Here is a 15,008-nt window from a genome sequence, read left to right on the forward strand (position 1 = left end):
ATTTCTCGGTTTTCACGCCAAAACTTCTAAAATCCATAACTTTCGCATACGAGCTCCGTTTTTGACGTTCTTTATATGCACGCGTAGCTAAAATTACGATCTACAACTTCCGTTTAGACTTCGTCGGCTAATTTTGACTTTAAATTTTATATTATTATTTTTAACAGACCGGGACAGGAAATCCGTTAAAAATTCATAACTTCTTCATCCGACGTCCGTTTTCGTCAGACTTTTTACCGTTGTGCTCCTAATAACGAGACCTTCAATTCTCGTTTAGGTTGTGTCGGCTAAAAATCGCTCGATCTAAAATTCGAGTTTTTAGCTGTCTACTGCTACGCTGAAACTTCGAAAAATCATAACTTCCTCATACGAAGTCAGATTTGGGCGTTCTTTTTATCGAACTTCTCGGTTTAACGAATACTACAACTTTCGTTTAGATTACTAAGGCTAAAAAGTAGTTTATCAAAAACTCACTTTTTACGACATTCAGCACCGTGCCGGTTTTGTCGCGAAACTTCGACAGGTCATAACTTCTTCGTTATAACTCGGATTTTGGTATTCTTTATATCCCCGAAATCCTTGTTTCGACCACTACAACTTTATGTAAAGATATCGGGCTTATCTCACACTTAAATTTTGACGCTTATTTTTATTCTTAATTAATTAAGCCCTAATAATTAAGCATAAAACACATTATTCACATAATATTCACATAACTCCTTTTCATTTCTTCAAAATGAGTTACAAAGGTTAGCCTAGACTATCAACTCGATATAAATGCCTAGGCTAGAAACACGAGTGTTACAATATAATCACATAACATACACATATTGTCAGGCATATCTGGGTGCCTGACCTACCCCTTCAGCCCTCTCGACCGGACATTGCCTAGCATATCTGGGTGCTGGCCTCCCCTTCGGTCCTCTCGACCGGATTCTACCTAGCATATCTGGGTGCTGGCCTCCCCTTCGGTCCTCTCGACCGGATACTGGAGAACTACTTCTCCCCTCTACTACTACCACATAACATGTATCGCAATATCAATATCTATCTAACATGGATGGGTATGACTACCCCTTCGGCCCTACCGACCGGATATCTCGGGGACTATCTCCCCCTACTGTCACTAGCACATAGCATCATATCATACTAGCATATAAACGCAACACAGGTAGTAGTAATCCCTAGATGAATATCACAGAGACAATCATCTACATACAACTCCTATTGGTGGGCCGGTATTGTGGCCGTAGACCCACCGCTACTAGAAGGTAACTCACCTCGAAGTAGCTGCTGATCTGAGCGGGAACTGACTGACTGCTGCTGCTGCTGCTCCGGAAATCCTCCGGCTGCAATTCCCACAACATACTCAATCAAACACTGCTAACTGTCCTTTGGGTAAAATGACCATTTTACCCCTGGTCCAGCCCTAAGTCAAAGTCAGAGTCAACTTCCAGTTGACCAGACTCGCCAAGTTGGCTTTCCAACTCGCCGAGTCCCTACCCAAACGTTTGCCCTGAATCCCGTTCCTACTCGTCGAGTTAGGCGACGACTCGACGAGTTTCCTTCTTAACAGATATTCAAGTCCTTCATCCTACTCGCCGAGTTGTATGAACAACTCGTCGAGTTCATCTTCATCCGATGAACACTTATGCTAAGACTCGTCGAGTTGTATGAACAACTCGTCGAGTCTGTTCTTGATCTAAGGAGATTGCCTTGAACTCGTCGAGTCAGGGCATTGACTCGCCGAGTACCTCCATAGATGAGTTCAGCTTCCGACTCGCTGAGTCACACCTCGTGACTCACTGCTCACTCGACACTACGAAAAGGGGACAAACTCGGAGACTCGCGAACAGACTCGCCGAGTCACATGAACGACTCGCCCACCAAATACACAGATTTGCTCGATTCCAGTCCATGCCATTCACAGATCTGGACTTCTAGGCCACGAATCACACGTAAAGTTTCCAACTTTACGTGTAGATATTCAGCAATATGGATTTTAGGGCTCAAAATGCCTTAAAATGGGTAGATCTAGGGTGAACAAGCAACATGGGGCCATAAAGCTAACAGATCTGAGCTCCTGGAGCTCAATCTTGTCTAGATCCAGAGGCCAAACATCTTATTACGACATATAAGGCACATACAAGCTTGGGGATTTGTCCAAGAAAGACCTAAATGAAGTACTAAGCATAGAATCATGGGGAAAACGGGTTATACCTCAAAGGAACTGCTGGAGGAACACAATAATGCCTGGATGGCTTCCCTTCTTCTGGATCTACTTCCTTATTCTTTCAAAGCCTTCAAAAGCACACAACAAAGCTTCAATTCTTCAAAGAACAAGCATAAACGAGGGTTGGGAGCTCTGGGGAGAGAATGGGGGCTGGCCTGGGGCGGATAAGTCGCTTAAATAGGGTGCAAACCCCTGAAACTTAGGGTTTCATCCACCAGTTGTGACTCGCCGAGTCCAGGATATGGACTCGCCGAGCCGACAACTTAAACGTGTCCCGGGTCCCGCATCTACTCGGCGAGTCAGACCTATGACTCGCCGAGTCCAAGGCTAAAAGAAAGGAAATACTTCAAATAAGATTTACGTACCAGGAACCGGGTGCTACAATATATATATATATATATATATATATATATATATATATATAATTTCAATAGATTGATATTTTCTTTTTATCTTTTTGACATTTTATTTTCTATTTTTATTTTATAGTTTTAGTTATTTATGGTTTTTTGTTATATTTTTACTTATTTTGAATCAAGTAAATACACTTAAATTCGATAAACCATGTTGAAATTGTTTTTTCTTTAATTTTTCTTATTTGTGAATTGAAGGGTTAATGTTTTTTTTTTTTTTTAATTTTATATTGTCACTGTTCATGTTTTTTTTATGCTCCATAGTTAATATCGTTAACAATTTTATGTTTGCATTTATCATTATTTGACCTTTTGTTTTCTATTTTAGTTATAATTTTCATTATTTATTATTCTTCTATTGTTTTTATTTATTTTGATTCAAGTAATGAAAAATAGAAAAACAAAAAATAAAACTCAAACACCAAATTCTAATATACTCTAATATTTTAATACATTTTACATTTTCATATTTTTTTGGTTTTTTCGTATTTTTTAAAATTTTTTAGTATTATTATTTTTTTATTTTTTTTCATATAATTTTTAATTATTTCCTGTTTTTATTTTTTTTGTTATTTCATTTTATTTTTCATCAACTTTATAACTTTTTTTTGACATTTTCCAAAAAGTGTAAAATGTATAAATGTATTAGAGTATATTACAATTTTGGTGTTTTAGTTTTTTTGGTTTTTTTATAATTTTGATTATTTATGGTTTTTGTAACTTTTTTTTATTTTGATTCGCGTAAATAAAATAGTTATATTTACAAATATAAATAAAGAAAATAAACATAACTTTTTCTTTACACAAATCAAAATAAAAGAAAAGTTACGAAAACCATTAATAACCAAAATTAATAAAAATATGCGAAAAAAACCAAAAAAATATGAAAAATATAAAATGTATTAATATATTAGTATTTTACAACTTTGGGGTTTGAGTTTTTGTTTTTTTTTTCTATTTTCATTACTTGAATCAAAATAAATAAAAAAATAGAAGAATAATAAATAACTATATATATATATATATATATATATATATATATATATATATATATAAACAACAAAAAGTGAAATAATGATAATGATAAATGTAAACATAATGTTGCTAACTATATTAACTATAGAAAATCAAAGTAAAATAAATAAATAAAATAAACCGTAACAACAAAAAATTTAAAAAAAAAAAACATTAACGTTTCATTTTATAATTAAGAAAAAAAAAGGTTTGGATATTGTTTATCGAACTTAAATTGATTTACTTGAATCAAAATAAATAAAAACATAAAAAAGCCATAAATAACTAAAAGAAAAAACATCATAAATGGTCCCTGTGGTTTCCTAAAATCTGAAGTTTAATCCTCGTGGTTTAAAAACGTCATGGATGGTCTCTATGCTTTCAAAACTTTTGACGATTGGTCCTTATTGCTAACTCCGTTAAGTTTGTCCGTTAACTAAAGGGCATTTTCGTGTTTTCACGATCACAGGGACCATTTATGATGTTTTTTCTCTTATTTAAAAATAAATAAAGAAAGAAAATAATAAACAAAGGGTCTCTCTCTCTCTCACACACACACAAACCCACCCAAACGTTTCCTTCTTCCTTTCCCCTTCGTGCTCTCATCTATATCTCTGAAGACTCCAAAAATCCTTCATCCAATCGTCGGAAAACATCTACCTTAACCCAAATGAACTAGAAATTAGACCCATTAATTGCTCCTGATGAATCTTTACAAGCTTTTTTCCAGTTTTTCCTGTAGCGCCTTGCTTGAGCCCTTTTCCCTATCACGATTTCTCTAGGTTATTGTCTTCATCATCGGTTGTTGCCACCGTAAAGGACGAAAGTAGGATAGCCATGAACGAGGGTGACGACGTATATATTAAAGCGCATGGAGTATTTCAACAGGAACCTTTTTGGTTTTGGAGTTTGGCCACATAATTTTCAAGCTATGATAATTTTAGTCCCCATTGTTTATTTTTTTCAATTTCGTCACACAACTTTCACCGTCTTTTTTTAAAAGGCCACATAATTTTAAAGTTTTGATAATTTTAGTCCTCATTGTTTATTTTTTCTCAATTTCTTCACACAACTTTCACCGTCTTTTTTTTTTAAAGAAATCTTTCAACCGGAATGTTTTTGCTTTTAGAGTTTGGCCATATAATTTTCAAGTTTTGATAATATTAGTCCCTAATGTTTATTGTTTATCAATTTCGTCACACAACTTTCACCGTTTTTTTTCTAAAAAGAATGACCCGTGCAACGCACAGACCTTTTCCTAGTTTATATAAATTTAAGGGGATTTTCTAATATGTGCCCTAAGGGCACACATAAGAAGTATTAATTATGAAAAATATTACCATAATTAAATTCGAAATAGATTTATTATGGAAATTATTAATGCACTTCACATTTAATTATGGTAATATTTCTTATAATTAATGTATTTTATAATTAATTATGATTATATATATCATCAATTAATGATTCTTATATGTGTCAACACATATTAGAAAATCCCAAATTTAAAATGAAACAAAAACTGCTAATCCCCATTTAAATACTATAATACTATAAATTAAAGTCAGGTAAGGAACTGAAATACTAGTTTGAAGAGGGGATTACGCTTCTAAAAATACAAATAGCTGAGAATGAACAATTGTGGTGTATATGTGTGCGGCGCACCTGGTTGGTTAGAGTGGCTTTTAACAGCTTCTAAATCTCTATTTTCAAAAAGATTTTAATTTTACATTTTGTACTTTAAAACATGTAACGTCATTTGGCTTTGGAATTAGCAACCCAAAATGAACAGAAAGAAACCTGCAGGGTTTTGTTTTCTTTTATCTAAAATAATCAATCGTCTGGGTTTTTGGAAGAACCGCTGAAATAAAGTAGCATAAACCCTCGTTTCGGAAGAAATTGCTTCAAGATCAGAAATCGACATCTAAACTCCATATACTCTTACATCAGCAATCGATCTTAGTAAGTTTACCTACACATTGTTACATTTTTTGATGTTGTTTTCTTCGTTACATTCATATAAAATTCGAAGGAATTGCACATATCATCATCGTTTTATTATTCATATGGATGTTTTTTTCATGTGGGGTTTGAGGCTTTTTTTGGTGGACAATATTGCACCTGTTAGGATGTGAAAAGTTTCAGGTATCATAACATTAAACTTGTAAATGGAAGTAGCATGCGAAAACTACATGAACCCTTTTCTTTCTAAAAGCAAAATAATGCCTGGTATGCTCTCAACCAAAAGGAAGGAGGATGCAACTGATGAGGATGATATAATAAAAGTATCTTCTACTAGGAACTATACATGCAAAAACTGCTTACAAAGGGGTCATAACACGAGATCTTGCAAAAATCCAACACAAAACCGGCCCCCAAAGGTGAAAAAGAAACGTGGTAGGCCTAGGATTCATATACCTGTGACAAACATTGTGTATGAAACTCAAGATGCTGAAACACAAGGAAAAATCAAAGATTTGAGAGATTCTGGGTATACATCTGTTGAGATTGAAGAAGCACTATCTGTAGAAAAAGACGAGGAATGGATTGATAAGACTCGACTTCTGGTGTATGACAAACACACACGAAGGTCGGAGAGGATCGTGAAAATCAAACTGTCAAAACCAGTATATGACAAAGATGGAGGGGGATCTTGTATGGAGAAGGCACTAACTTTAGATTAGATGTAATCTGTGTTGGTTTAGTTGTTGCCCTTTTTGTAAACATTGTGATGTGATTGGTTAAATAAGAATGATGTTCCTTTTGATGCTAGAATTGTTATAACTTGTTTGCTCATTCATTTTTTTAATTCAAGATTTAACTAAAAAGGCTCTGAAGAAAATAGTATTATATGAAGGGATCATTTAGTGTGGAAGCACTTGCATATTTTTTTATTTTCATATCTTTATATTTATTTGTTTGTTGTCTTTTTTTTTTCTTTGTCTACCGGAGTTCTTATACAGAAAGCAAGTCTTCATATACTACCGTCGGTGTTGCCGACCATCTCACATCATTATGTAATTAAAGATCAAAAAAAATCAGATTATTGTTCTTATGGGATTCAGCCTAAAAAGCCACAAAATTAAAGATTTACTTCAACACAATTGAAAAAAATTCAAAAAAAACCATGTCACCTTTGTAACAAGGAAATTTGGGTAAGGAATTGTAAGTATTTTGTTATTATGGACAAGAAAATGAAAGTAGATTGCTATTATGTGTAAAAAAACTCCAATAAAAAAAAAAGTGAAGTAAAGTAAGTTGGTATTTAATGAAAGGATGTATAGCAATCAGAAAAAAATCCAAAACCGTATTGTATTGGCATATGATATATCATTATTTATATACAACAAAAGGATAAACTCCCAGCCTTGTTTTACCCTGCCTCTACCTAAATTCCAATTTTATCTATTATGCCATGGCCCACCTACCTACCTACCCACCCTACAACGAATAGAAAACCAATACCCCAAAACAAAAAACAAAAAATGAAAATGTTGATAATCAACACTTTTGTCTAGTGACTAGTCTATCATGATGTTTGCCAAAAGCCTGCCATGTCAGCACTATATAAAGAGCGATCTTGAATCTCCAAATTTGCAATATGCCAATTTATAAACAGCGACTGAATCCATTTACACAATACTAATGCAACCGGAAATATCCACCACTCGCTTTCCTCCCTACACACCATATTAATTCAACCAATCAGAAAGTTAGTCTGTGTGTGAATTGTGATGCATAAAACAAAAAGGTGAAAATGTAGTAGTTAGTTAGTTACATGGTCCACGGGTGAACATCTGAAGGGGTTTTAGCGGACTGATTCATATAATGAGCATAACCACAGATAAAAGCAACCACCTACAAAAATAGAAAATTATTTTATAATTTAGGAAATGAAGTTATTGTGTATATGATTTAAGAGTTTTTGAGGCTTACGACGTTGACCAAGGATGTTATGTTCCAGAGAGCATATATACGGGCCAGCCCAGCAGATCGCCTGGGGCCTTGACTAAACAGAGCATTGATGCCAGCAGGAAAAGGAAGCAAAATCCCAAGTGGCAAAATCATTACAACCAATAACACGTTTGTTAATGAATATGAAAATAACTGAAGCAATGTAAGCAAAACCAGACTAAAGTCTCCTAGCAGTATCACCGATATCACCAATCCCACTACATCCTGCATTCCAATTCCAATTCCATCATACATACATACATTTTTTTTTCAACAATTAATTATCTATATATTTAAAAAAAGAAAAAAAAAATGTTACCTGGTGGCCAACAGGTTTGGTGTTGTATATAATAAAGGAGAGAGGAAATAATACATCCCTCTTTTCCTCGAGTGTTTTCAAACTGTTGATGTCTAAAACCCTACCATAACTCTTGGTCTGTTTCTTATTATCATCCACCTTCATTTCTGAATCTTCATCTTCTTCGATATGACTGTCACAACACAAAATAAACAATAAAAAGAAATTCTTTCTTCTGATTAAGTAGCAACTGTTACGGTTGTATACATAATGTTATGTGTTACCTATGATCCAGTTGGGGTTGGTCCTGGGCCTGTACAGCGGATACCACAAGCCCATATTGATAACTGTCACCACTTGTAGCTTTAAATGAAGCAAGGTCAACGCGTACGCCATAAACCCCAAAAGTCGGATTCACGCAAGTTTCAATCCATACCACAACCGCCCGAAATGTTACTTTGAGTCGACCGCTACGCACCAACCGTAATTGTGCGTTTAAACCAGCCACAAATCGATACCAACTAGTAGGAGGAATACACTGAAAATAATAATAAACAAATAAATAAATAACCAGAAAGGAGATTTATAAAATGAAATGAAATCAAGTGGTGGAAAACCTGATTCATGAGACTTGTAATGACATTGTCACTGTGAAGTGAAAACGGAGCCATGTAACTTCCATCACCTCCAAATAAAAGAGACAACGGGAATCTTTGATGAAGGTGTGGAGGAAGATCGCTTCTTTTTTCATCACCACCAAGAAAAAAGTCCACATAAGCTAGCATCAAATCAGATGTTGCAGCCACCTACAATATCAATATCAATATCAATATCACATGTGATCATTTTGGTGTGTCTTTGACTGAATGTGGAATGCTGACCTTAAGACCTTCATAGAGAGCACGTGATCGACATGAACGTAAGCATGCATGGTCGTATTCAGACCTAACAAACTCACGTAGTCTTTGTAGTTTTAACTTTTGCCTCCATTGTTGCCATGACCATGCAAGAGGGTAAGCAAGGAAAAAAAGAATACGGTATATGGATCCCTCCCACCATGGATATGTGGCTAAAGCATTAATATCTTCAACAAATCTATTAAATGCACCCTCATACACAATATCCATCACTTGTTTAGGAGGTGTATGAGGAAGATGCCATGGTTCCCTGAAAGTGTTTCCTCCCATAAAGTACATCCTATGCACATGCCCTTGAGACTCCTCCACTCTGTTTGTTTCCAAAACCTACAAAGAAAATGAATGAATGATGATATCATCAATATTAACAATTTCAAGCAACCTCACCTCATTGAGCGATTCCAAGAAAGGAAAGGAGTGATCCATCTGAGATCCTTGTTGAGTTGGTGCATGGCCTGGTGAGTCATCAAACCCCATGAATTTCATTCTTGCAACACTAAGCACAAGCGCCAACAGGATAAGAAGACCCAAAAGAAGAAGGCTGAATACCCATGGCCCACCAAATGTCTCCATTAGTTCTTCAAGAGCAGTGTAACAATTTGGCATGTGGTATTTGTCTGAAATGCATTTGTAAGGACATGGAGTTTCAGCAGAACCACCTATCAATCACATGTTATGTCATAATAAAACATTATATGTCTGATGTTAATGTCAATCAATCCATAAAGTAAACAAGTCAACAATACCTCGGACATATATATAGAATGCCCGATGGGGAAGCTCATTAGCAGGGCACTCCAAACATAACTCCTTATCAGATCCTGTAACATTCTTGTAAGTGCCAACAGGGCATTCCTCGCAGAAAGTACCAAAAAGCCCTTTTGGACAAGATTTTCCAGTGACTGTTCCAATTCCTCCAGCACCAACTTCATTTCCACTCAATCCACCTCGAGTGGAGATGCTTCCTTTGATGTTAGCAACAGGTTGATATACATCTCCGGTTGGTATGTGTGACCAATGAAAATGAATCCTTCCACCACCACCACCACCACTCCCGTTTGGACTACCTTCACCTCCATCACTTGTAACAACTCCAGACTCATCAACAAACAGATCATTCAAGAACACAAGAATCGATCCTCCTGATCCTCCCCCTGAATCTGATCCTCCTATCCAATCGTATTTCTTGAAAATGTTTTCTTCATAACTTCCTCCATCAGATCCTACTACACCATTAACATACAAACTTGGCAACGGATTAGCTGAAGAACCGATCACGAGAACACCACCACCAGCTGTTGACCCGCTGATGACATCATTCCCGCCACCACTACCCATCCAACAAGGCAAATCAGCATCCCCATATGGCCTACCACCATCAATGCAGGTGTCATTATAACAACCATACCCACCATAACCACCATAACCACCCCCACTCCCAATTCCGACATTCAACACTTTCCCCCTCCCAATACCACCTTTGCAACCCATCTTTGAGGTGCTAATTGTCCCACTAGATTCAACTGTAACAGTTCTTGCCCTATGGAAGTTCACAACAGACCCTTTTATAAGGCCTTCAACCAGGATATCTTCAACACGACATAACTGAAGAAAAAAAAAAAAACTGTCAATATCTCAAAAATTGTTCACTTCTAAATCAATTATGAATTACCTGAAGAGTAAAGGACAAAGAAGCATTGACATTGCAGTCATCAGGTGGATTCAGCAACTCATATGGACATTCTTGAGAGTCACAAATCGGCTTCGGTGTCACAGCATTAGCTGTAACATTTTCCAAGGGCCCACGTAAGACTGATCCGGGGCCCACATTGACACTATAAAACAGGGACAGAACCAAACGTTGTGCTTCAATACAGTCACCTGGGCCTGACAAGTTTAATAAACCTTGGCCATGTACCCCAAGATTAGCATTTGAACGTATGGTAGAAGATTCCTTGAGAACAATAAGATTGCTACCCTCAAGAAATGAATTCTGCACATTCTGGTCACCTTCAACATCAATAAGCAATTGTGAATTCCACATCAAGAACATCTTTACAGTCATACGTAGAGCACCATAAACCTGAAAAAAAAAATAACACAAAACAGATACTTTAACTTTCTGATGACAAAATCGCAAAAAGGTTGTTGCTTGTTACTTGCCTTGATTACAGAATCACTCATTAGAAGCTCTTCTGCAAGAACCTCAAATTCTGATAAAGCATAATGAGCTAACCCAAAACTCAAGATACCTCCATCCAGGACACTAATTTGGCCTTGAACCTAAATGAAGCATATCATAAATTATAATAAAGATTTCTTTTATCATATAAAACAGAGGTGGATATAATGTAATAATGTAATAACCAAATGCTGACCTGGACACGACTCCATAGCAAGGGAACAGAAACCTTAGCAAAACTTCGAATAAAAATATTTGTCATAAGAGGCTGATATGGAACCTCCATTAGAAGTGTGTCAGTGTCAGTTGTCATGTTGAAATTATCAACTGTAAGGCTACGTGTTACAGCATCATAAAAAGTGCCTGCAGCACCTGCGTTTGAAGGGCATCCTAGACTATTACCACCTGAAAAAATTAATAAAAAAGAGTCGGTGTTAATTTATGAATAAAAAAAAACACCAAAAGAATGCAAGAATCCTACCATGGACAATGATTTTAGGTTCTTCATGTCTGCTAAAAATGTCTGTAGAAATTCTTCCTCCACCTCCACCACCAAAACCATCACCTCCAGAACCACTTATATAACCATTTCCAGTCATCTTATAAGCCTTGAGGTAGATGCTGCCACCTGAACCACCTCCACCCTGGGTACCACCATCTCCACCTTCAGCTAATAAACTACCATTCATCTCAAGAAGACTCTTAACCACAAGTTTTATCCTCCCACCACCACCACCACCATAATCCACATCCAGACTCGTAGTCCCACCTTTACTTCCGTAGCTCCATGGCTTCTGTAAGGTCGACCATGAATATGCATCGCCTCCCCAAACATCATCCGGAAGCTTTTTTTCATTTAATAAACAAGCGGCACCTCTTCCACCATAACCACCACCAGCTCCGTCAATCCCATGAGGTGTCCCACTAGTTTGCTCCGGGGGATTACCAGCTAAAGCAGTGGTGTTCACAAAGGAGCCTTCCGCAAAACTTGCATTCCCAGCCTCGAGCTCAAACGTTCCGGCGATAATTCGTGCGTTTTCACCTAAACTAAAGTCACCTGTAACATTTATACCAATTTCGCACCCTGGGAAAACCGTACAACTCACAGTCACATTGGGGAGGATGAAAAAATTTCCCTTCCCTGCTATATACATATTCTGAGTTAAATTCAAACTAGTAACTACCTCACAAGTAGTATCTAACGACCCAACCCCGCCAAGATCAAACTCACATGATGCCGACGGTGGGTGCGGCGGTGGTGGCGGCGGAGCCGGCGGCGAGTAGTCTTGATGAAACAGGTTTATAAACTTCCCTCCCAAATCACTATCATAACCTTCCAAATCATCCAAACCCAATCCCGAACTGAACAAGGTGGTTATCGATACCACCACCAAGAACCAAAACATTACGCTTCTCGAGCAGATATGCCTCACCATTGCCAAATCGTTGAAGATGATGTGTCATTACATCAATTGCATCGGAGAAGTGCAAAATTGAAACAAAACCACCTCAAAATCCCGCTTTAACAATCCAAATTAGATGAAGTAAATGCATAACACGATTATGTTGTGCATAAGGATAATCAAGAAATGGGGGATTATTATTATGAAAAAAGAGTTCTGTGAAAACCCTAGAGAATGGTTTTGTTCCAAAAAGGAGGTTGGGGTATGTGTTGTGTGTTTGGTAGGCGAAAAAGCAGTTAAATCTTGAAGGAAGCTAAATCTATTTTTGACAGAGCAATTATTTCTATCTTCCAATCGTCGTTACTGTAGATACTTGTTTTCTATGCATAAATATATGTACGTTTATCTGAAATGATTAAATTTATATCTCCGAAAAATGGAAAAGTCATGAGGTGACGGCTTCAAGTCAAATGACCAGCTACTCCCCTCCAAAACTCGATGAGATGAGGACTATCACGTGATTTGCACGTGGATACCCAAAAATATAATGTTGTTTTTCCCTTTTTGGTAATTTTACAAATCTCAAAATACTTCTTAAATGATTGAGTTTGTTACAACAAAATTCAAATTAATCGACCAATAATAGTCTAAATACATTAATTTATCATATTATTTTATTAAAAAAATTACCAGTTAATTTCAGAGTGGATTGCTACATTGAATAATGTTGACAAGTTTGATGTTGCTAAATGCTAATAGTTTCTTTATTTTGTTTTGTTGTTTTAATCATTTACTTGATAATAAAACATTTTTATCAGTATATCTTGATTCATAAAATAAACGTTTTGTTTAATCATATATAAAAAAAATATTGTATGTGAACTAATAATAAAAATATGTAAGAGAAGACTTATGTGTTAAACTTGTGATTCATGAGCAATTAATAATGATTAATGGTTTGTGAATGGGCAAAAAAGATTTTTGATATATCATTTTGGGACACCTGAAATTAGATTAAAAAAAGACAGTCTTAAAAAAATGCATCTTTTTACAAAAGAGTAAAAAGTATTTGCGTATTTTATATTTTAAATAGCGAATAACAAGTAAAATATTAAGAAAAATATTCGGTTTTTTTTTGTTTCTTAAATTTAATAGTTCAAGTCTCCTTTAAGATAGTTAAGGTTAGATTAGGGCTCATTAAAAAAAAACTAGCAAAAATTAAACTTTGATTTTAAACGTATAACAAATGTAATGTTTATGAATGTGTCTGTTTGAGTTATTTTCCATATTTAATGGATAAATTTCAAATATCTCAATTGTAATGTTTACAAATGTGTCTATTTTAGTTATTATCCATATTTAATGAGTAAAGTTCAAAGTCTCAATTTTATTATTGAAATGTTAATCTACTCTTAACTTCGTTTATGTCCAAACAAGACGGAATGTGTCGACCTCAACAAAAAATGTTACCATTATACCACAAGCTCTTTAATTTAAAAATTTCAGCTAAAAACATCCGATGATCCTTATTTATAATAAATTGTTTTAGTTGGTTTGTTTTGAAAGAGTTGTTTTTAAGATTAGAAAAAGTACATAGAAGTTTTAATAAAAATGAACAAAAAAATTTTGAGGTTACTTCACCCCTAGCTTAATTCATTTTGGTTCGAAAAAATATCATAAATGGTCCCTGTAGTTTTCAAAAATCTGAAATTTAGTCCCCATGTTTTAAAAACATCATAGATGGTCCATGTGTTTTCAAAACTTTTGACGATTGGTCCTTATTGCTAACTCCGTTAAGTTTTGTCCGTTAACTGAAGGGCATTTTCGTCATTTCAGTACCATAGGGATCATTTATGATGTTTTCACTTATTTTTTTTAAAGAAAAAAATGAAATAGTATGAAAAAAGGTCTCTCTCTCTCTCTCTCTCTCTCTCTCTCTCTCTCTCTTCTGGGTTTTATTCTAAATAAACCATACCTACTGCTGCATATGGAGTCGTTCAATCCTCATTCACATCCACATAAAAGGATGATGCAGCCAAGAGATCACCTAGAAACAATTTTGGTTTAGTGATCCTCTGATTTCAGCAATTTTACATACTCACCACACATCAGATGGTGATGTTGATCCATTCTTTAATTGGTTCCACTGCCCTAACCCCACCATCATACCGGTGACTACCACCTGCTTCCGCCAACACCACCACCCTAGATGTTGATCTTCATCCTTCCGCATTTAACCACCCACAGTCGAAAGTATGCTCAATCGCCGGAAACCATCGACGAAAATCTGAAGGTGTAGAAAACAGTGACGGTGGCGGTTTAGTTATAAACGAGAAATCAAGAACTCGATTACATTGGCACCTGTTTTACTTGCAAGTACCTCTTTTTCCTTCTATTAAGAACACGTGGATTGTGCCCTCTCAAGAACTCTAACCAAAAATCGGTTTCAATTACAGGTTCCTATATATCGTCCTGCACCTAAGCTTAGTTGCTATGTGGTGCTATCTGTTTTTAGATTATTAGCTTTATGTGTATTTTTTTCATTTTCTTTGATAATACATCTGTGTGTATTGAGTTCAACTCCAATTTGGATT

General features: G+C 35.7%; 1 protein-coding gene and 1 long non-coding RNA gene across 2 annotated transcripts; one reads left to right on the forward strand and one right to left on the reverse strand.

Moving 5' to 3' along the window:
- Nucleotides 1-5,323: 5,323 nt before the first annotated feature.
- Nucleotides 5,324-6,435, forward strand: LOC145056525 (uncharacterized). The gene is made up of 2 exons (XR_013685816.1): nt 5,324-5,622; nt 5,756-6,435. It is a non-coding gene; the product is annotated as an uncharacterized LOC145056525 (long non-coding RNA).
- Nucleotides 6,436-6,950: 515 nt separating this feature from the next.
- On the reverse strand, nt 6,951-12,688 carry LOC145056570 (uncharacterized). The gene is made up of 13 exons (XM_079004259.1): nt 11,493-12,688; nt 11,208-11,416; nt 10,993-11,112; nt 10,502-10,912; nt 9,576-10,434; nt 9,217-9,488; nt 8,794-9,156; nt 8,530-8,718; nt 8,197-8,450; nt 7,934-8,105; nt 7,597-7,839; nt 7,439-7,518; nt 6,951-7,340 (listed from the first exon to the last, which is right to left on the reverse strand). Exons 1-13 carry the CDS (start codon nt 12,445-12,447, stop codon nt 7,190-7,192), a joined length of 4,278 nt encoding a protein of 1,425 aa, XP_078860385.1. The 5' UTR covers nt 12,448-12,688; the 3' UTR covers nt 6,951-7,189.
- Between the last annotated feature and the right edge of the window lie 2,320 nt (nt 12,689-15,008).

Source organism: Lactuca serriola, chromosome 6 (genome assembly GCF_051521515.1).
Source record: "Lactuca serriola cultivar US96UC23 chromosome 6, Lser_US96UC23_V15, whole genome shotgun sequence".
Taxonomy (NCBI): domain Eukaryota; kingdom Viridiplantae; phylum Streptophyta; class Magnoliopsida; order Asterales; family Asteraceae; genus Lactuca; species Lactuca serriola.